The sequence below is a fragment of the Schistocerca gregaria genome, chromosome 7 (genome assembly GCF_023897955.1).
Source record: "Schistocerca gregaria isolate iqSchGreg1 chromosome 7, iqSchGreg1.2, whole genome shotgun sequence".
NCBI lineage: Eukaryota > Metazoa > Arthropoda > Insecta > Orthoptera > Acrididae > Schistocerca > Schistocerca gregaria.
This window is the reverse complement of record NC_064926.1, coordinates 278,760,120-278,784,543: the sequence shown is the minus strand read 5'-3', so window position 1 is coordinate 278,784,543 and position 24,424 is coordinate 278,760,120. Positions and strand designations below refer to the sequence as shown.

At 43.4% G+C, this 24,424-nt stretch overlaps 1 protein-coding gene across 1 annotated transcript in view; it reads left to right on the top strand.

Annotated features, from left to right (window-relative positions):
- The window catches only part of LOC126282370 (uncharacterized), a 38,553-nt gene extending 15,372 nt beyond the window's left edge, over window positions 1-23,181 (top strand). Inside the window, exons 3-4 of the mRNA XM_049982029.1 lie at window positions 17,152-17,238; window positions 22,615-23,181. Of these exons, the coding sequence (XP_049837986.1) occupies window positions 17,152-17,238; window positions 22,615-23,181 (654 nt within the window). The remainder of the gene's footprint in view (window positions 1-17,151; window positions 17,239-22,614) is intronic.
- Window positions 23,182-24,424: the final 1,243 nt, after the last annotated feature.

The window sequence follows — 24,424 nt, the reverse complement described above, 5'->3', positions numbered from 1 at the left end:
GTAGTAACGTGTCTCATTGTTGTAATTCTGCACGATCGACCCCACCTAGTACCGTGAGCGGCTGTAGGTAGAGCTAATACACACATCAAAAAACTATTTGCATCACCCGAGTTCCCAAAACTCCAGAATATAATGTTGACTGTGGATATTATATCGCAGACACTGTCCCTTTGACTTTTCAGAGATGTCACTAAACACGCCCATAGATGTAAACAACCAAATATGAGGAGCGCCTATTACCTGGAAGGGGTCCGACAGCTGATCAGTTCCAGTCATTCCACCAGGTAGGAGGTACACGGCTCGTGTAGACGGACAATACCAGGGTTCGATCGAGTCAGTGTTGTTACTTTGTGCCAGGAAGGGCTATCAACAAGTGAAGTGTCCAGGCGTCTCGTAGTGAACCACAGCGATGTTGTTCGGACATGGAGGAGATACAGAGAGACAGAAACTGACGATGACGTGCCTCACTCAGACAGCCCAAGGGCTACTGCTGCAGTGGATGACAGCTAACTACGGTTTGTGGCTCGGAGGAACCCTGAAAACAACGCCACCATGTTGAACAATGCTTTTCGTGCAGCAACAGGACTCCGTCTTACAACTCAAACTATGCGTCATAGGCTGTATGATGGACAACTTCACTCCCAACGTCCCTGGAGAGATCCCTCTTTGCAGCCACGACACCATGCAGCGCGGTGCAAATGGGCCCAACAACAAGCTGAATGGGCCGCCCAGGATAGGTATCACATTCTCTTCACCCATGAGTGTCGCATATGCCTTCTACCAGAAACTCGCCGGAGAGACACAGATTCCAGCAGGGTGGCATTATGTCGGCCGACGTAACCTACTGTTGGTCATGGTAGGCGCCGTACGATACGTGAATGCCATCCACCGACCGATAGTGCAACCATATCGGCAGTATATTGGTGAGGCATTCGTCATGTCATTCTCAATGGAGAGAAGTCTTCCGAAGTAAGAGTGATTTCAGGTCTGCCACAGAGAAGTGTCATAGGACCGTTGCTATTCACAATATACATAAATGACCTGGTGGATGACATCGGAAGTTAACTGAGGCTGTTTGCAGATGATGCTGTGGTGTATCGAGAGGTTGTAACAATGGAAAATGGTACTGAAATGCTGGAGGACCTGCAACGAATTGACGCATGGTGCAGGGAATGGCAATTGAATCTCAATGTAGACAAGTGTAATGTACTGCGAATACACAGAAAGATAGATTACTTATCATTTAGCTACAAAATAGCAGGTCAGCAACTGGAAGCAGTAAATTCCATAAATTATCTGGGAGTACGCATTAGGAGTGATTTAAAATGGAATGATCATGTAAAGTTGATCATCGGTAAAGCAGATACCAGACTGTGAATCATTGGAAGAATCCTAAGGAAATTCAATCCGAAAACAAACGAAGTAGGTTACAGTACGCTTGTCGCATACTGCTTAAATACTGCTCAGCCGTGTGTGATCCGTACCAGATAGGGTTGATAGAAGATATAGAGAAGATCCAACGGAGAGCAGCGCGCTTCGTTACAGGATCATTTAGTAATCGCGAAAGCGTTACGGAGATGATAGATAAACTCCAGTGGAAGACTCTGCAGGAGAGACGCTCAGTAGCTCGGAACGGACTTTTGTTGAAGTTTCGAGAACATACCTTCACCGAAGAGTCAAGCAGTATATTGCTCCCTCCTACGTATATATCGCGAAGAGTCCATGTGGATAAAATCAGAGAGATTAGAGCCCACACAGAAGCATACCGATAATCCTTCTTTCCACGAACAATGCGGGACTGGAATAGAAGGGAGAACCGATAGAGGTACTCAGGGTACCCTCTGCCACATACCGTCAGGTGGCTTGCGGAGTATAGATGTAAAAGTAGATGTTTTGGGGTGGCATTAAGTGGGCCGACGTACGCAACTGTTGGTCATGGTAGGCGCCGTAAAGGTTGTACGATACGTGAATGCCATCCACCGACCGATAGTGCAACCATATCCCCCATCGTTCACATCTTGTGAATGAGTTCCTTCAGCACAACGACATCGCTCGGTGTCTGGGGTGCCTTCGAAGTCTTCACTGTAGATTTTTCTGCTATAGCGTTTGGTTAAGTCGGAGCACCCTGAATAGCTGTTTCTTTATTGGTTGTGCTCTGGCAGGTACAAACGCAGGTACAGGTATTGGTGGTGGATACTGCTACGCTGGACATGGTCTACGACCTTATACTCTTTTTCGGCTTCTACATAAGGTATCTTCTTTATCACCTTTATCTCCAGAATTTTTCTTTTCTCCGCAAAGATGGGGCAGTCTCTGATCCAGACTGGATGGCTCCCAGAGCAATTGATACACAGTGCTGGAGATGGGCAGTCAGTCCCAGCTTCATGGGCTGACTTGCCACATACACCACAGGTAGGTTCACCCCCACAGCTCATCGTTGTAAGGCAAAGTAGTTGACATTTGAAATATCTCATAGGGCTAGGTATATAAGGCCTTACCCTAAGTCGGAGGAAACCAGCCATAACGTATTCAGACAAGACAGGCGAATTGAAAGTCACAATGATGGTCGCAGATTTCTCAACAACTCCGTTATTCCCAGGTGTCCATTATCCCACATCATCAATCCCCTGAGTTGCTATTCTTGCTTCAGCTCTTGTACCTCGATATCCATTAAAGCACGGGAGGTGACAACGCCTTTACTAGAGGGAATTGTGCAACTCGACAGTAATATCATACTCGCCTAACTTGGTTGACTTTCGAAGCAGCTCCACTTGCTTTGCCCTAGTAGTCTCAACTAACAGGGTACCATTCCTCAGGCGTTTGATAGATTTCAGTGTAACTGCGAGTGTTTCTAAACCTTTATGTATATAGAAAGGAGACACTTTTTCAATTGAGCCCTCCTTCCTCTTAATCACCATGAAAACATAGTCATTTATGACTCCATGAGCACTGATACTCAGTTCTATCTGCTTATCTGGAGGACTAGCCTCCCTCATGCGCTTTACTGATTGCGAAGTTGCTGAAGGGAAATACGTCGTTGCCATGTGCGTCCCACGAGCAGCTAGGGAACTAAACGTCAGCCGAGACAGATCCCCGCATGCCTGGGTAAGCCTTATACAACTGAGGTGTGGCACGTTCCTCAGAGGTCGCCCGCTAGCAACTGTTCCACCTCAACAGTTATGCATCTTATCGGCGCGCAGCTCACCTTAACATTGAATGATGTTTTATAGAGGTATACGTATCGTCCTCACGATCCAGGCAATCAAGCCAAGATCCCCGGTCCCTGCGACACCCAACGTTCCACCGTTGCGCCATGGTCGCTGAAGCATACCCAGAGCTTACTGTGTCAGAGGTCTGGCGGCGCACACCAGTCCACAGCTCGGGGACCCCGGGTTCGCCAATCCCGTACCCAGCAAGTGCATGCTGAGTCCCCCGAGGGGAAGACATTTCGACTCCAGTCAATGATATTGCAGGCCGAAGACACGTCTGGAGACGCCTCGGACAGCGATGGGACACCCACGTAAATGTCACATAGCAACCTGTAGCCCGCAGTAGGGCCTGAAAACCAGGCCTGGAGGTCTGAAGTACGATTTCCTTTAATAGGATGACTCATATGATTGTCATCCGCGGCAGCTCTTCGGCACAGCCGTTATTCGACGAGAGTTTACTACCAGTTTTGTTGCCCTTCATGCGAAGCCATTCTGGGTTAACTTTTCAGAAAGACAATACCCGTTCGCTCACGGCGATTGTTTCTATTGCTTGCCTTTGTGCATGCAAAATTCTACCTTGGCCAACAGCGCTGATCTCTCCCAAATTGAGAATGTTTGTAGCATCCCATCGCGGGACTTTGGCGATCTAACACGCCAATTGGACATAATTTGGTTCAGTATCCTTCAAGAGGACATCCAATAGCCTTGTCAATCTAGCCCTATATCTGCTTCCATAAGGGCCACTGATGGACCAACGCGTTATTGGCTTGCTCAATTTTTGGAGCACTTTATCTTGAATAAATTATTCTATATTTCTAACATTTTAGTCATTTTTCTGTCTGTACATGTATATCGCAGCTACCGATTTCCGTTATTTTCAGGTAATTCCTTAATGGAGCCTAGTTCTTTTTATTTCTCATTTTTTATCCCAGATGTATTAACCAATTATGAGTGTAGTTCCTCGGATAAAAATGTAGATTTTATAAGTTTTGTGGAAACAAACGATATTGTTAGAACTCAAACTAGTTTCAGCGACAAGCTTCGTGTCATCAGATTACTACAGAATACAGAGTCAAATACAACACTGTCTTTCTTTATGTTCCTAGGACGAAATAGGCACGTATAATGGATCATCCGATTTCTCGCTGTATTTTCCCTTCCTGAATTACGGATGCAAATTTGTAGTAAACTGCTACTACAGAATGTGTAGTTCCTCTTCATTTGCCCACGTCAGAGCTTGTATAAATTTAAAATACTGGTGACGTACGAAGCTATAGTATAATTTTAGAGATACAGCACTGGATTTTTTTTATTAACGGAGTTAAATAGAATCCTCATCGCGACAATATTATGCTTTTATTTTCATTTTAATTCATTTAATATAGCTCTCGTTTAAAGATTAATAAGCGTTTCTGGAGTCAAAGGCGATCTGAATGACAGACGATGAAAGCAATACAGAGTTGGATATTTAAATGCAAGGTCCCCCATGATCGGTTTTAACTATCGCTCTACCCCGCATGGCATATATTCGAATAATTTCGGATATACAGCTAGAAGCTACATCTGAGAATAATGCATAACACATTCAAAATACTGAATAGGATATCTTCGATACACAGGAACCTGCCACATACCGACAATACGTTGTGTTTCTGATTCACTTTTTCATATTACCAGCTCTATTTTTAGGAATATTAATTGTAAACTTTATTTCATTCTCTAGTATTTCTCATTTTTTCAAATATTCTTCTGTGTATTACTTTAACTTTAGTCTACATAATAAGCAATTTATATCTCACCATAAAGTCTCTCAATAAGTGTTAGCGTGATTTTTCTTTGACGTTCTAGGACTAAAGTTACTGACAGTAGCAAAGACTATGTCTCTTCTCAGTATCATCACAGAGATACGTAAAATACATTCACCATTATTTTAAACATGTTACTACAAATTTTCGGCAAGTGATGCTCTGTCAAATTTGTTTCATTTCTTTAATTGAAGTTTTACAATGCTTGTTTCAGCATGTGAAGTATTAAGCAGAGTTGCCAAACATGATGGAACGATGATCGAAACTAAAAGAAATATGTGATACACAGTGAGCCTGAATGTATTTGAAACCACTGAATTTGGTACCGAAGTAAAATGCTCCCAAAACTAATGCCATTATCATCGCGATCGCATGCACCACGCCTGAAATAAATAAATAGTTCATGTCTGGCGACGCAGAAGCTCATTACTCATCGCTAACAATGGCGACGACCAAGACTTCAACAATAGTAAATGGCTGGAGGTGACGTTAACCGTTGCGTAGCATCAGTCTGAGGAATTCAACAGTCGAGTAAAGAGCCGTTCGGAGCTTTCTGACAGTTGTTTGATCCAGTGAAGACTCTTACCGTCCGAGGTAAGTATCAACTGTCTTTAATTTCATTGTCTACTTGAACTGCCAGTGATTTTTCATAATATGAAGGCTGAGATATAAAAAGTGTGCGATAACAGACGCAGTCCTTTGTATAGGCCTACTGTGGTGCTCTATGGGAATATCGGAAGATACAGATTCTCGGCAGTGGGAGAGGTGAACATGCGTTAAGGGGAGGGTGCTATAATGCAGATAAATACGGATCTACAAAATTTTCAGTTATTTACTAATGACGGAAAAATTTGTAGATTTATAATTACATTTACACCAGTATTAGTATATAGGGAATGCGATGCACTGTCTTACGCTTCGGGACGAATAGGTAGCATAATGTACATTGAGCTGATTAACGTCATGGGACAGAGATACGCACATATACCGATTGTGGCAGTATCGCGTACACTAGGAATAAATCGGCAGCCCGTTGACAGAGCTGTCATTTGTACTCAGATGATTCATGTGGAAGGATTTCCGACGTAATTTTGTACCCGTAATGGGAATCAACGGACCTAGAATGCAGAATGGTGGATGGAGCATCAAATTTCGGAAATCGTTGGAGAAATCAGTGTTGCGAATTCTTCAGAGTCAAAAGTGTGCAGAAATACCAAATTTCAGGGAATTACCTCCCATCGCGGACAACACACTTGTCGACAGTCTTCACGTAACGAATGAGAGTGGCGTAGTCTGTGTAAGGTAGTCAGTGCTAACAGCCAAGCAACAGTGCATAAAATAACCGTAAAATGGCTCAAATGGCTCTGAGCACTAAGGGTCTTAACTTCTGAGGTCATCAGTCCCCTACAACTTAGAACCACTTAAACCTACCTAACCGAGGGACATCACATACATCCATGCCCGAGGCAGGATTCGAACCTGCGACCGTAGCAGTCGCGCGGTTCCGGACTGAAGTGCCTAGAACCTCTAGGCCACGGCGGACGGCCCAAATAATCGTAGAAATCGACGTGCTACGTACGACGAAATATCCTTTAGGATGGTATGGCGAAATTTGTCGTTAATAGACAATGGCAGTAGACTACCGTCGCGAATGCCTTTGCCAACAGGCGCCGTCTACATCGCCTCTCCTGGGCTCGTGACCATATCGATTAGACGCTAGACTACTGGGAAACAGTGACGTGGCCAAATGAGTCCGAATTTCAGTAGATAAGGGTTACACCTACATCCGTATGATGACTCTGCTGGTCACAATAAAGTACATGGCAGAGGGTTCAATGAACCACCTTCCAGCTGTCTCATTACCGTACCCCTCTCGAACAGAGCGCGGGAAAAGCGAGCATAATTTTTTTTTTGCGTGCCCTCATTTCTCTTATTGTATCGTGATCATTTCTACCTATGTAGCCGGGTGCCAACAAATGGTATTCGCGAACGTAAGAGAAAACTGATGATTGAAATTTCATGAGAAGACCCCGCCGCACCAAAGAACGCAAAAAACGCCTTTGTTTTAATAATTGCCACTCCAATTTACGTATCACGTCTGTGGCACTATCTCCCCAACTTCGCGATAGTTAAAAACGACCTGCACTTCTTTGTACATTTTCGATGTCATCCGCCAGTCCCATCTGAAGCGGATCCCGCACCGCACAGCAATACTGCAGAATATGGCGGACTAGCGTGCTGTAAGCAGTCTCTTTAGTGGATCTGTTGAACCTTGCCGGCCTGTGTGGCCGAGCGGTTCTAGGCGCTTCAGTCGGGAACCACGCGACCGCTACAGTCGCAGGTTCGAATCCTGCCTCGGGCATGGATGTGTGTGATGTCCTCAGGTTAGTTAGCTATAGGTAGTTCTAAGTTCTAGGGGACTGATGACCTCACATGTTAAGTCCCATAGTGCTCAGAGCCATTTGAACCATATTTTGTTGCAAATCAAAGTATCTGTCAATGAATCGCAGTCTTTAGTTTTCTCCACCCACAACACTATTTATATGATCGTTCCAATTTAGTTTATTTTTAATTGTAATCACTAAGTATTTAGTTAAATTTACGGCTTTCAGAGTTGTGTGACTCATCGCGTAATCGAAATTTAGCGGATTTCTATTAGTAGTCATGCGAAGAACTTCACACTTTTCTTTATTCATGGTCAATTGCAAGTTTTCGCACCGCACGGACATCTTATCTAAATAATTTTGCAATTTGTTTAGCTCATCCGATGACTTTACAAGACAGAAAATCACAGCATCAACTGCAAAAACTCAATGAGGCCTACCCAGATTGTCTCTTATGTCGTTAACATAGATCAAGAACAATAGAGGGCCTATAACACTTCCCGCCTTATATTACTTCTGATTTACTCGATGACTTTCCGTCTATTACTACGAACTGTGACCTTTATGACAGGAAATCATGAATCAAGTCGCACAACTGAGACGATATTCCATAGGCACGCAGTTTGGTTACAAGACGCTTGTGAAAACGGTGTCGGAAGCCTTCTCGAAATCTAAAAATATGGAATCAGTTTGACATCCCCCGTCGATAGCACTTCATGAGTATAAACAGCTAATTGTGTTCCACAAGAACGATATTTTCTGAAACCGTGCTGACTGTGAGCGAACGGTTGTATATAATTGTTAAATATGGAGCTATTATATCAGCATAGTCTGATAGCTGATGCTAGGTTTCGAGTGTGGTACAGACGCTATGAACCATGGTCCCAAGGCACCTACAAGGCGCTGTTCAATCTGTGATGATTCCATAATGTTAATGTTTGACCACTTTAATGATTGTATGCAACATCATTTTCACTGTTGGACAATCGTATTCGGAAGTATATGGTCCTTCAGTTGCCGATGTAGGCTTTTTATTAAACTTTTATCGTATATATAAGTGCTTTCCTGATAAACGGTCCGATGTAGCTGAATGTGGGGAGCGCCACCTATGGCGCGCAGGATGTAGCGCATTTGACGACCGTGCGCCTAGTATAACAAATGTTGTGGCGGAGGACATAGGGTGCTACATGCAGTTTTACTTATGATCGAAATAGGCTTATGTCTGTTGAAGCTATTTTATTTTATTGATCTTGACGAATCCGCTGCATAAAGACACTTCTCATTTTTAAAAGCTCATGTAAGCAATTTGTTATCACATAAGTAATTTATAAGTTTATGTGTAGATTATATTACTGGTCTAGATATTGTTTTGATCACCTTAGGACCTCTGAAGAAGGCTATATTATTATAGGAGAAACCATGGTCAAGGCTTAGGATAAAAATAATTAGAGAAACTGTGGGCTGTTTTTCATACGAGACGACTCCATAATGGTGTGGGCTGTGTTCACATCTAATGGACTGGGACCTCTGGTCCAATTGAACAGACCATTGGCTGGAATGTTCGGACACGTGGAAACCATTTTCACCGATTCATGAGTTTCAAATCCACAAACAACGATAGAATTGTCGTCACATTTGTTTACAGTTAGTATGAAGAACATTCTGGACATTTCGAGTGAATAATTTGCTCACCCACATTGCGCGACGTGAATCGAACTTTTATGGGACGTAATCGAGAAGCCACTTCGTGAATAGAATCCTATACCGGCAACACTGTCGCAGTTCTGGACTGCTATAGAGGCACCCAAGGTTGAATATTTCTGCATGGGACTTCCGAAGACTTGTTGAGGACATGCCACATCGATTTTATGCACTATGCCGGGCACAAGTAATTGCCACACGATATTAGAAGGGCGTGACGTTTTTCACCTCATAGTATTTATAAACGGCTGGCGACCGTGATTTGTGTGTAGAAACGAAAACAGGATAAACAGGCAATGTTCCCGCAGAGACGGTGCCTGCTGGTCAGTCTTTATAGTGTTCCAAGTTAAATACTACCCCTCCTACATGCTGAGATCGTGGGGCACCGGGATTCTACGGGTTCTCATCCTCATGATCAGATGATGAAATTCGACACCGGCACTGCATTATCTGTCTCTTCTGTACCTTATGTTCTTGTAAGTCGTTCAGAGTTGTGTTCTCCGATTTCCGATGACGATGAATACAGTGGAGATGGCTCCTCTATTAAATCGGAGCTTGACGCGTCTCCAACACATCCACATCAAGAGTGAATGTTCTCACGGAGTGGTGTGAAACAGCGTTTTCTACCTGCACGTGCTGAGGGTCGTAGAAAGAAATGCGAGGATTCCCCGGCTCCCGGTGGGGATTATTAGAACTATATGTTCTTTCCACCACCTCCGGACGTTGAGGAGAGAATTACGTGATGACTGTATTTTCCATAGTGTTGTTTCATTGACCTTACATGTGATAGTGGATGCAGCCATTTACATTTCTCACCCTCAGTATTACTAGGAATTGTTCCCAATTACGGCTTGCTGCATTACGCCAGTTTATTTACGATTCACAAGCTAATATCTTGTGTTTACAAGAGGTGTTATATGATGTGTTTTGTCTTCCTGGATACTCTACGTTTTTCAATATTCCGCCTGCAAATTCTACCGGTACGGCTTTGCTTTATCGAGATGGAGTCCCACTGACGGACTTCGAAATGCTAGATGATGGTCGGGGTGCAGGCTATACTTTTTTTTTTCTTTACGCTCCGTCTGGATCTGGTCGTTCATTCGACCGCGCGCTGTTTTATGAGTAAGAAGTTGTTTATTTACTTCGACGGAACTCGAAAAAAGGTTTTGTTGGGGGTGGGATGGGGGCGATTTTAACTGCGTCTTACGTCGTGTAGATCAGACCTTAATTATACATATTGTCGTGAGCTTAATGGTACGGTGACGTTTTTGCATCTCCAAGATGCTTGGGCATTCAGATATCCTACATTGGTGCTGTTTACGTTTTTTACATCTACTTCAAGTAGCCGATTGGACCGCTTTTATATATCCCCCCCTATATGTAGTCAGTTTCTATCGATTGATGTAATTCCTGCCAGTTTCACTGATCACTGTGCTGTTTCAATTACTTTTAACCACGTCCCACAGCGGGTCCATCTTATGCGCCCTTTATGGAAGCTAAACACTACATCTCACGGGCCCCTCTCTGGAAGGCATCATCGCAAACATACGGCGGCTGACATTCCAGTCCCAGGCGCGTTATCCCTCAATTGTAGAATGGTGGGTCACTTTCGCTAAACCTCAGATTCGAAATAACACTCAGGCGTTTTAGCGCTAAAAAATCGGCTGAAATAAGGCGAACTAGGGAATTTTATAACGCTGTCCTGTGCCATCTTTACGATAAGGCTCGTGATGCCCCTTAAGAGTCTTAGACGTCCACCGTGTGAAGGCAAAACTTCTACATCTCAAACGTAGGCACATTGATGGTATGGGCTTGCGCTCCCAGCCTTCTTCAATCGCAATCTTCTTCGGCGTCACAAACGATCTCAAAGGACGTGTCTTACTACCATTCATTCTCTAGATGGCCGTGAGTGGTCCTCCCAATCTGTTATCATGCGTGAACTTTACCATTACTCTTCTGACCTTTACACTGAAGTGTATTCAGACAGTCTAGCGTCTGTTGATTTTACCTCCCTCCTTCTTAGTGTTGTAACGCCAGCTCTTCAGGAAGAGTTTATCTCTGTATTCCATCACGATGACATATTTGATATTCTGGATCGTTCTCCCTACCACAAATCGCCTGACTTCGATGACCTTCCATGAGAATTTGATACTCGATGTTGGCCCCTGATAGGAAATAGGATAACTTCTATGGTGAATGAAGTATTCCACGGAGGCCTTATCCCGCCCAGCTTTAGGGTTGCTAAAATTGTCCTGATCCCCAAGAAGTCGGGACGTTTGCGTATGGACCAGGTCCGCCCGATAACCCTCTTCAACTATGATTTAAGGTAAATGGTAAATAGCAGACTATCGGTGTTGTTGGTTGCCATCATTGCGAGAAATGTTAGTTGTCTTCCTGGGTCGTACCCTCCTGAATCCCGTTGCTGAATGTCGTGATCTAATTTAGATTGCCTCCACCATTCCCGTGGCATGCGCTTGGCTTTTCATTGATTTTTACCATGCGTTCGACCGCGTTAATCATGGTTTTCTCATGCGAGTATAGACGATTGTTGGTTTTAACGATGCTACGCGACGGTTCTTTAGCTGACTGATTACTGGTATTCGGGCGTCCATTGACGTAAATGGCCGTCTTACTTCCCCATACTTCAAGGGAGTCCACTATCTTTGTCGCTCTACGTTCTGCTTCTGGAATCCTTAAGCGAACTATAACTGCTCATGTAGGTGGCTGGTCGCTGTTGGGAGAAAGGTTTACCGTTCGTGCATATGCTGATGACGTTATGGTTCTTCTCCGTACCCCTGATGATACACCACGGCTGACGGAAGTTTCGGATACTTTTTTTTGTCTTGCTGGAGCGCGGGTTAATGACCAGAAATGTCACTTACTCAGTTTGCGAGGATTTGACGCTGTTGAAATTCAGTGGGCTTTTAAGATCACCCGCTATCCATCGTTAGGTGTTATAATTGACAGTTGTCCGCTAAAGATGGCTACGAAAACTTGAAGTCTGTCACGGATAAGATTCAGGAAGCAGTCATTGAAAACAAGCGTCTCTCTCTCTCACTTCTTCATAAGGTCCGGGCCATGGAAACGAATGTGTTAGGTAAGGCTTATTTTACTGCACAAATCTTTCCACTTCATGCAATGATGTACCGCAAGTTGTAAAGTTTAACTGTCAGGTTCATCTGGTCCAACTCTATATTTCGCTTGCGTTACGGGGTCATGGCGCGTCCCCGTCGCCTGGGAGGTTTGGGCCACGCTGATATTCGTGGTAAGGATTCTGGCTTATTCATCCGTCGCACCTTTTTAACATGTCTACGTGCTCCCCAGTCACTTCCAGCTCGTTTTCATGACGGTATCCGAACGGCGAGTTTAATACCTCCAGAAGATATTTGAAGGATTAGTTGTAAACTAAGGTACGTTAAGGAGTTTTTTCTTGAAGTCAGTTATTTAGGAATAAATATCCTTTCCCAGGCGAATCTCTCCCTAAAAATGCTGTTTTCCCGCTTCTCAGTCCCTCATAGCATTCCCTCTGTGGAAGCCCTGTCGCCAGAAACGAATTGGAAGTTTGTTTGGTCTAACGTTAGCCTCCAGATTTTCACGATGGAAGTGTTGTCCTTGTGGTACCAAGTTGTTCATGATATTGTACTTACCAACGTGCGACTTTTTCGTATTGGCCTCAGTGTGACGAATGGTAGCACTCGTTCCATGAAACTGATACATTATATCATCGATTGATCTCCTTCGGCTTCGCCGACAACTAGCTTTCCTCTTCAGGACGTCGGAGGCGGCTGTCCTGGGGGAGATTCTAGTGTGTCCCGATTCAACCTTCCTTTCCCGGTCGAAGAACAATGACATCCTGTGGCTTGTTGGACATTATGTCCACTACGTGATGGGGAATAGATATCACGCAGATCCGATTGCCTTTTATCAATATATGGCTACAGCCCATTGGACGTGTCTCAGGATGCCACGTTATCCAGAGCTTTTTTCCTATATACTGTATCTCGTTTTTCATCGACAAGGAGTTGAATGAGTCTAAATCCCCCCCACCCTTTTATGACCACTCTTGTTTGGATTTAAATGTTCCAAGATATAGAAGCGACGGAGGAAAAAAAGGTGAGTGCTCGTTAAAATTAAGGCCATATCCCTTCATATACGTTTTTCTGATTTAACCATTTTGTTTTTATTGAAATGGCCTTTTTTGTTTTATTTTTAATTGATTGCCTTAAATAAGTGATTTGTAGGACAAAAAAAAGCGGTAGCGTCTTGCACTAAGGATCAAAAAGCTCTAGGTGCCGGGCTAGACCCCAGCTAATGCATACACTTTATCTATAGATCATCCTCATTGGCACCGAGTACTTTTCAACAGGATTGTAAATTATAATGAAGATGTGGCCAGAGGTTTTGTGCAACCTCTGAATCTTGGTGTGGTCAACGGTATGAATGAGCAAAATGCAGTGCAAAACATAGTATTAACAACACACAACACGTGTACACATGAAATGTGCCCTCTAACTGAGAAAGTGTCTTGATTTGTCTCTCCATTGGCAAGAGAGTCAGATATAGCCTATCATTTGTATATGCGGGAATGGACCTTACCAAGAGCAGGTGACCATGAGAAAATGATTGAACTTACCACAATGCCGTTATAATCTAGGACTTCGGATATGACACTAAAAGATCTGAAGAAGGTAATTGTAAAGGCTCAATGTAGATATAGTTGTGTAGATGAAGTGAAATTTAAAGAACTCCAGGATTTCTGTTCTGACTAATGAAGAATAGTATTAACAGTACCAGAAAATATGTGACGAGGGTGGGACTCATTTCGAGTAGGAAGGTAGGACACAAAGTCGAAGTACTATGAACTGTTCAGTGACATGGATAATCTCAACAGAATCTACAGGGAACCATCACCAACGAATGTATCTCAGGTATACATGTTGAGTGACGAGCAGAAGTTGTAAAAATGAATACAGAGTATGACGAAATTGAAAGCAGGATCTAAAGCTAATAACCATGGGAATTGGAACACTGTGGTGCAGAAAGGAACTACAGAGATATGGGAGGCCGCGCGGGATTAGCCGAGCGGTCTCAGGCGCTACAGTCATGGACTGTGCGTCTGATCCCAGCGGAGGTTCGAGCCCTCACTCGGGCATGGGTGTGTGCGTTTGTCCTGAGGATAATTTAGGTTAGGTAGTGTGTAAGCTTAGGGACTGATGGCGTTAGCAGTTAAGTCCCATAAGATTTTTAAAAAAAGTTATGGGAGAATATGGTGTCGTTATTGGAAAGAGAGGATAAAGAAAGACACCATGAGATGTGAAATAAATTTTTGTTTGTAAATGCTATGCACAATTACAGAATCACAACAGGAAGAGATCTACTTGAAACAGGCTCGAATGTATAAGACGTCAACAAATAGATTACAACTTACTGACACAGATACTTCGAAGTCAGATACTGGGATTTGAGACATACACAAAAGCATTTAGAATGAGATCACAATTTAGCAATGATGAAGAATAAGCAAAAGTTTAAAGCGAAATACTCGAATTCTGAGGTAGGGGAAGATGTAAGCTAAGGCTGTAGATGCTATGGTAGTGAATACCACAGTAGGCTGTTCACTTTAAGAGGAATGGACACCTCTTAAAAGGACGATAAAGGAAGGTACACAGAACAAACATAAGTGGAACCTAGGTAAGTGGGAAGGAACAATGGTTAACATAAGAGACAATTTTCAGGAGCGAAAAAAAGAGGAAATTATTTACAACCGTAGCGTGACAGTTTCATCGTGTGAATTTCCTTTATTCTAACATGTATATAATACACATTACCTACCAGTTTCAGCTCTTTGTCATTATCTAACATAAATCTGATTGGTGATGTGTGTGTCACGTTTAAAAATATCAGCAGTGGTGTGTCCTTTCTCACACTACTGACTGCTAAACAGTGGTGACTAACGAAGAAATGAGCAATAATCAGTGGCTGGAGGCAACGTATGCTGTTGGGTAGCATCATTCTGAGGAATTTAACGTTAACCTTGTGAGCCATTCTGGAACTTATTTAATTTTTTCCATTGAAGACTAACTTAATTATCAACTACTTTTCGTGCCATTGTCTGATGATGCTGATAGTTATTAGTTTAGACTCTGAGGGCTCAGATATGAAACTGTGTGATAATAGAGGCAGCAGGCATATAATGGAACTCCGTGGGAAGTTCGCAACATAGAGTTTCGAATCTTGTTAGTTCAAGCGTAGTATGTCAGTTAATGGGAGACTACTGTAGAGTGTATAAAATGAATCTGTAACATTTCCGTAACTTAACTATGGTGTAAAGTAATTACACAGACATAATTTCATTTACATCGGTGCTGAGTTGTACGACACGACACGTAGCGTGCACCAGGAACGTTAGAGGCAACACATCGGAATTCTCAACGAGCATGATACACATATTGATTAGAATGAGGCCAAACTGCCACTCTGCATAAGATAAACGGAATCTCGATGAAAATCGTCTTCAGTCAATGCGGGCGCCTGTGTCGTAAAATTCATAAACATCCAGTTCTGCATCTGTGGTGAAGTGTATTTTATTGACTTTGCAATATAAATGATTTTACTACACTTCTCAGACCAAAATTTCACTCTGTAGCGGAATGTGAGCGAGACTGTGAGAGTGGACTCTCCCTCCCACCCTCACTCACCACATTTTGAAATGTGACACACACACACCCACATAACGAACGCTACACATTTGAAAACGGCCAAGGGCTGAAACTGGCTAGTAATGCGAAACATATACGTGGTTCATCAATTCACTTTGCATGATAAAACTGACAGCCTACGGTGTTTTAAAGAGGTTTCATCATTTAGAAGTTACTTTATAGCTGTGAACCCAAACATGAAGTAACTGAAAGAGGTACAGAAATCTTCAAAAAAAAAACCATAGCTATGTAATTGACTTATCAATGAAATGAATAGGATTTCAAGTAATCTAAAGCGATCAGGTGCGGGAATATTGCGAAGACATCGGAAAGGAAATGGTCTTCAGAATGTCGGGTTCAGCGTGTACACAATTCAGAGGCAAGAGAAATGGCCTCAACATTTTGAGCACATACGGAATTCCACCGTTGAACCCAGGAGAAAGCTCGATAAGTGGAAAGCTTTCGTTGTATGTGTCATACTGGGAAGGAGCTGTTTACAGAAGTGATATAAGAAGAAATGGGAGTCGTTTTGGAAGACATAGAGGGTTGATTAACAGTGTCAGAGGGTAACCAAGCTATTGAAAAATCGTATCTAAAGATTGAAAAACGAATAGATAATATTCCTTCAGTACTTCTAGAATCTTTATGTAGGATTTACTATACTCCTACTTTAACGATGTGTTGTAATTAGTACTAAATTCAATTTTTAACTATATTCTTCAGGCCTATTACGCTACTTCCGATACTTCTAGTACTCTATGAATGTTCGACTCTTATATGAACTACTTCCAGAAATAAAGAAACAGGGTATCAGTCAATGGTGCGCTACCTGTACTCTTGGGAATTAAGTGAACTAACGAGGTATCACAGTTGTCATTTTCAGTGAAACATATAAGTATAATATTATTCAGTACCTCAGTCTTTATTTCGGTAGCTTCCGATCACTCGTTGTCCTCGTCAAAAATAAATCATCAGAAGTTCAAGGAAAAGCGCAAATGCTGTCCATTAGACGCCGAGCTGTTGGATACGACGTCGACATTTGCAGATCATGGTTGGCGAGCTGATTCACGACTGTGGAATATAAGCCATTCGATCACGCTAACCATTCACCCAGAACGCATTCGGGCACGGTGGACATGCCCCGTGCCTCGTAATGAATATGCGGCCACAAAGTCTTCGATCTTGTCTTTTGAACAACTCACTACGCTCATTCACTTTCGGGACAATCATGACGCAAAAACTAGTAAACCTCACGTGACGGAGCGTTTAATATGGTTGAGTGGAGATAATGGGCACGGTTTATTGTAGAAGTGTTACGGCGTTTAGTACTTGACACGGGTCTTCTCTGACGCAGATGTTACGCCGTTTGTGCCCCTGCATCCGCCGGCGTGCCGCTGACCGCGACGAGCGCAAGAAGCTGAAGAAGAACAAGAAGGCGCAGGTGAGTTGTGGCTCCCTGCATCACACCAATAGCATACAAAACTTACTCTCGGCAGGATGTCTCTCCCTATGTCATACTTAGTTGCTTGATCCAAAAACTTCATATACATCTTTAAATGACGATTTGCGTGTGGCCATCGACGTGGTATTGCCAATATCAACTTTCGTTTTGCACTCTCAAACAGGCAACACGCCAAATGTGTTTGCAAGATTGACTACCCAGTAGATGAGAATTGTTGATGCTGTAGGTGGAGGTAGGTCGGCAATACGGTAGGGCTGCCTTTCATTTGCGCTAAAAATGTTCAAATGTGTGTCAAATCTTATGGGACTTAACTGCGAAGGTCATCAGTCCCTAAACTTACACACTACTTAACCTAAATTATCCTAACAACCACCACATACAGACACACCCCTGCACGAGGGAGGACTCGAACCTCCTTCCAGGACCAGCTGCACATTAGTCGGACACTAAAGGAAACTGTCTCAAAGTGCATTTCGAGATATTTTACCCTTTCACTGCAATGACCTGATTACGGAGTAAATCTACGGATGCTACACACTTTCATTCTCTATTATTATACGAGATTATCTCCGGTTGTTGGAGCTAAATGCCTTTGATAATTATTTAGTAGGTATGCGAATAAATATCATGCGAATAGAAGAAGAAAAGCATCAGCCTTATTATGTTTTATGAAGACCAAGGGTTTTCAGTCGACATCTTGTGCTTGCACCCATCTTAGACAAAGTACGGGAAAGCAGGTTAAGATGATATGGACACGTCATGCGTATTAAAACAGACTCAGAGTAGAGAATAGCTATGCACCTGGGCACAAATGGCCGACGACCTCGTGGCAGATCAAAGACACGATGGCTGGACCGTATCAATAAAGATACGGAATTCATCAATTCCACATACATAGAAGCACCTGACAGACTCGAATGGAGTCAGATGTATCAACAAGACGATTCTGCTAGCGCGGGATAAACGCCAGAAAGCAGTTAAACAAGCATCCGATTTTTCAAAGGAGCCACATCGCTCACACCATTCACACTACGCTTACATTACAGTATATTGGCAGTAAATAATTAATACGAATTTTCACTTTGGTTTCTGACAGTTGATTCTCCTTCATAGATGAGTCAGTGACTTTCTCAAAGGCCTACGTGTTCTGCCTTGCGTCAGCATATGCCGAGTACGACTGCTTAAAGGATAAATGAACGACTGACATAGCCGACAGAAGTAATGAGACCTGTCCTGGTACAGATGTAGAAAGGACAATGCGCCAGCTATAGACGGTGCAGACCAGCTACTGCTAGGATCTCGCTTACTGGACGCTGAGCATTTGCTCACTTTTCGTGACTAGCTGCTACGATACCCACGTTTAGGGCTGATAACTACATTTGGTCTCACACTCATTACAGTCGGTCACTCTGTCGCTGACGACGTAAACAGGCACTACACCCTATAGGACCTCGCGAGACGAATCTTCAATCTACAGTCGCAGTTAGAGCAACGTTCATACCTGTCAAAGGAAATGAGTGTGTACGAAATAAACTTTCCGAATTTAGGATGGTGATCCTTTACAACAAGCACTAACCGTAGTGATTCACATTACTAAAATCATTCATGCGGAAAAAGAAGCTGTCGTTGCATTCGGCGAATCGCCTTACTGTAAAGGCACAGATGGCACAATTCTTCACAAAGTCAACTCATATCATAAGAAAATGTTCCGATTAGGGATGCACGATGATGGCAAAGCTTCAATGCTAATTTCTATTTCAACGCTCACGTCTGCGCATCGATGGTAGACAATAACCGACGTTAAATATTGAGTTTGGAGAATGATTTATTGGCTGATATTTACTTGTAGAACTCGTTCCCCTACAACCGCATTCCAGTCCCCCATTACCAACAGTGTTTCATTCTCTTATACTTATTGAAATACCCGTTCACTATATCATACACTTCATCTCTTTATTGTCAGCTTTCGACGTCTGCATGTGTACATCTACTATTATTATCGTTATTTATTTGTTGTCTATTCTGATGAGAGCAACCCTGTTACTGAACTGTTCACGGTAATACACTCTCTGTCCAACTATTCACAACAAATCCTACTGCCATCATACCAATCACTGCTGCTGTTGATATTATCCTATATTCAACTTGTAACGTTCCCTCTTTCTGTTTATTTAGGTTTGATTTGTTTGATTGTTATTCTTTATTTCTATTATTCGGAATCTTTTTTTTTTATTAAATTGAGCCTGAAACTTACGTAATAAATACATCGCGTGAAGTACGATTTGCAGCATAAACAAAAATTAATTTCGGAAATGTAATCCACTGAATATTAAAAGTAAAGCTTTTGAACAACGCGCGTGACTGACTAGATACATTCAGAGGGTACGTACATTCGCGTGCGAGTGGTTGCGGTCTGATGAGAAATTTTCATTGTGAAATAATTTCGTCGTAACACACTCGGAGATTGCGAACGTACATTCAGAGTAGAGGCACGTACGTTCTATCATTCCCCGTGGCCTGGATAAAAGAATGGCAATTATTTAAATCTAAGGGTATTTCTTTTGCATCGGACTAGTATTTTTATAAGAAAAAGAAGATTGCAGGTTCTGAATGTCTCGGCAAAACGAATCGGAAGTAATATTAGCGGCCACGAAAGGAAAGTAGAGAGCACAATCACGTACCTCTATTGTTGAGCAGCGCCGTTTTGAAGATCTTCGGTTCCATCTAAAACTCGCCTCCTCTGCTTAACATAAATACTCCATAGGCATGGGAATAAGGCTTGTTGTGCGATGAAAATAATATAAAACACATCTTGCGTCTTTTAACTCATTCATTTACCACACACACACACACACACACACTAGTAATTAGACAGTACGACATCCCACCAGCCCATCAGAACAAAAAGTAGTCGTTCATACAAGAAATAAAAAACGAAGGGCGAAATTGTTCCTATGTCTCTCAAAGATAAAAGGTTTACCATATATTTCTCTGGTGTGTCACTGGAACAATTTTTCAGCACCTCTGCGATTAAATCACAATATTTTCAGTTCCTGTACAAACTGACTATAAATTGTTGTCTTACTTCCGTTTACTTCATTGACTCCCACTATATCTAGATTAGGCATTTGTATTTCCAGTTTCAGAATTTATAGCTTCTCTACCATGTTTAGATTTCGGACATAATCACATCCGGGTTTCAGAACATTATCCTTTCGTTCGTGACTTAATATTTTTCTCACGATCACCTCCATATTCGCAGTCTCCGGTGTCTTTTGCCAGTGGGAAGAGCATCATGACAATTTTTCAATTCACAGTCCGCAGACCCTGTGGATACACATAATGCGTCTATAATGCAGCGGTCTCCATTGTCTTCTGCACCCTCAAGCCGTTGATCATTGCTTATGTTCCACCTTCATGGGCAGCTTTCCGGCCCAAGGGCAAGAGTATGCCCTGAACGTCAGTCCGCTCCTCCGCCCTCTTTGACAAAGTCGTTTTCAGAATAAGGTTTTGTTCTTTTGCCTGAAGTCTTCTGCCGTAAGAGCTGCAAAGGAGGTGCCACAACTGACTATGACAAACTATATGTAGCAACTCAAATCATCCAATTATTCTATGCAACCCTAAAACGTTACTGATTCGTCTTCTGGAGTGGCGCAAAAAGTTGCAACCATGTTAATCGACAGAAAAGACTAGCGGCTCTCATTGACTACAGTAGTTTGCTTTTGTATCATTTCGACTGTGGTTACCTCGTTTTGAAGTAACCCATTTAACTACACAAATTCAAATGTATAATTTCACGTACACCTTAATATAGTAAATTGGTGAGCACCCCATACGACCTGATTAACGTAGCTTCACCGGGATACACTGACAAAAAACCTGCAGCACTAACGATCAGTTAGATGACATAAACGAAAGTTGGTAGCCTTCTTCCTACATCTGAAACAAGATGACTGTTTCAATTTCGCACCCGTCCCCTGAGAGTGGCGCTAGAAGCACCACTATGAGTTTTCAATCACGTTTCCTTTGAATGCAGGCTGTAACGGTCGTGAAAGTTAATTATTTTTGAGACGAGACATGGTTAGTAGGCGACAGTAAAGAAGGCCATTATCAACACTTCACTTAGTTAGAATAGCTCCATTTGATAAAGCTAGGAGAAGCTGGATGTTCCTTCTGGAATATTTCAGAGATATTTGGAAAGAATGTAGCTACTGTACTTGTTTGCTGGTAGAGATTGTCACGAAAACGTACGGTCGCAAGAAGGCCAGGCCTCGACTGGGCAAGTGACACGACTGAGTGGGAAGAGCATCGTGTGCGGCGTATGGCTCCCACATGTGCTACTGACTCAGCAGCACCAATATGAGCAACAATATCGTTTACTTCAAGGATATCGCCGAGGCAGACAACCTGTAGCGTGCATTCCACTAACCCTTAAACACATTTATATACTACTGCAGTGGAGTTAGGGGAAAGCTCATCGTATGGCACGGTGGAATACTGTAGAGTTTCATGACGAAAGCTGGTTTTGCCTCCACCTTGGTAGTGAGTTCGTTAGAAGGAAGAGCCAGTTGAGGTCCTGCAAGCAGTCTGTCTGTGTGTTTGATTCATTAGAGCACGACCTGGACTACCGTCTGAGGTGCAATTTCATATCACAGTTGGAGCACTGTCACGGTTATCCCACTCACCCTGACCGCAAATTTGTACCTCAGTCTGTTGATCTGACGTTTTGTGCTGGAATTCATGTACTGCATTCAAGGCTTTGTTTCATAAATTGTTAATTCTCGCCCACATACAGCTGTTGTAACCCAAATTGATCACCAATGATTATATTTTCGTGTTTCACTTTTTCTCTTGTCAGTGAATATACAAAAACAGGTACTACAAGCACGTATTCTGAACCACTACTACATACAAGAAAATCAATCCTAATACAGAATATCCTTCTAATTCCAGGCTTGGGATGTCTCCGACACCGTGTGCAGTGGCTACACTACCCCTGCCGAGCAGCAGCCGCTGCCACCGACGCTGCCACGCCCGCCTTCACCGCCGCTACCGCCGCCTCCCACCACCTCAGGCGGCGAGACCACAACTACTGACGAACTGCTGCCCACCACCAACTTGGGCAGTGGCGATGTTAGTGTTGCTGATGACCCACTGGCCCCCACCACCTCGCCTAGTGGAGAAAGTAATGCTGCTGCGTTGCAGCCCCCCACCTTCTTTTGCAATGGAGACAACACTGCTGACTATGAACCGTCTCACCCCACTGTCTTTGAAGGCAGTGACAGCACATCCACTAATGAACTGCTGATCCCCACTGTCTTGCACAGTGACGATATTATTACTGCTCAACTGCAGCCCCCCACGACACTTGGCAATGGCAACAAGCTTGCCAATGATGGACCTCCGCATCCCACCATCTTGGATGTTCGCGATGCCACATCCACTAGTGAGCCGCTGCCTCCCAGCAACGCTGGCAGATGCGACTCTAATGCCTCTGAGTCGCTGCCCTCCACCACCTTGCACAGCGTCGAAGTGTATGCCGATGTTAAGCCACCATGTCCCCCCTTCTTGGATGGTGGCTACTGCACGTCCACTAATGATCTCATGCTACCCACCGTCTTGGACACTGGCAATTCTATTCCTGCAGAGTCACTGCCCCCCACCACCTCGGGCAACTTCAACACAGCTGGCAGTATTCAAGTACTGAATCCCACCATCTACCAAGATTGTGTCACCAATACTGAATTATCTTTATTGCCTCATGTAGCTGATGTTGCACCATCAGCCCTACAGGGTGCGCTTCTCACTGGCCCTCCCCCAAGGCAGGCGTTCCCTAAGATTTCCAAAAAGAAAAGTCCGTCTGATCAGCTGCTATATCTTCAAGGCCCTCCACCTTTTCCCGCTTTTGGAAATAAAATGTAATGTTATCAGTTTGTGTTTGGAACTCAAAATTAATAAAGTTTATGAAAGCATCTTTGTTATTAATGTTGGATTTTATACCTTGTATTGCAAAACGTGTTGCTGAATCTTTGATGTCAGTTATAATCTCATGCATCATCCCATGTACACATGTGGGATAGTACTGCGCCAACCTTCAGAAACGATCAGACTTCGAAATCAAACGATCAGACACTACAGAAGCACAGTGACACAAATAAAGTGAGAGCAACGTCGCACTGACGAAATCAATACCTTAGTTTCACTCAGTTGTACTCAAGAAGTGCATGACAAGAATCTGACACGTCATTTCTATCGTGGAAGTACGTTACTCGATTGTACATGTAAAATTAGACCTAAGATAGCCAGCCGGTTTAAACTAACGTATTGGAAATATCGTCTGTACAGATCACAAACGAGACACTTTTACTAGGCAGTTGACATTCTCATTATATCCCGCACTACGTAACGGTATAAAGATGATGTGTACTGTGAAACTGCCACAGATACTGTTATTGGTTTCAGGGGCTAGTGATGGCTACCGGAATATGATACACTACTGGCCATTAAAATTGCTGCACCACGAAGATGACGTGCTACAGACGCGAAATTTAACCGACAGGTAGAAGATGCTATGAGAGCTTTTCAGAGCATTCACACAAGGATGGCGCCGGCGGCGACACCTACAACGTGCTGACACTTGGAAAGTTTCCAACCGATTTCTCATACACAAACAGCAGTTTGTCGGCGTTGCCTGGTGAAACGTTGTTGTGTTGCTTCGTCTAAGGAGGAGAAATGCTTACCATCACGTTTCCGACTTTAATAAAGGACGGATTGTAGCCTATCGCAATTGCGGTTTATCGTACCGCGAAATTGCTACTCTCGTTGGTCGAGATCCAATGACTTTTAGCACAATACGGAATCGGTGGGTTCAGGAGGGTAATACGGAAAGCCGTGCTGGATCCCAACGGCCTCGTATCACTATCAGTCGAGATGACAGGCATTTTACTCCCATGGCTGTAACGGATCGTGCATCCACGTCTCGATCCCTGAGTCAACAGATGGGGACGTTTGCAAGACATCAACCATCTGCACGAACAGATCGACGGCGTTTGCAGCAGCATTGACTATCAGCGCGGAGACCATGGCTGCGGTTACCCTTGACGCTGCATCACAGACAGGAGCGCCTGAGATGGTGTACTCAGCGACGAACCGGGTGCACGAATGG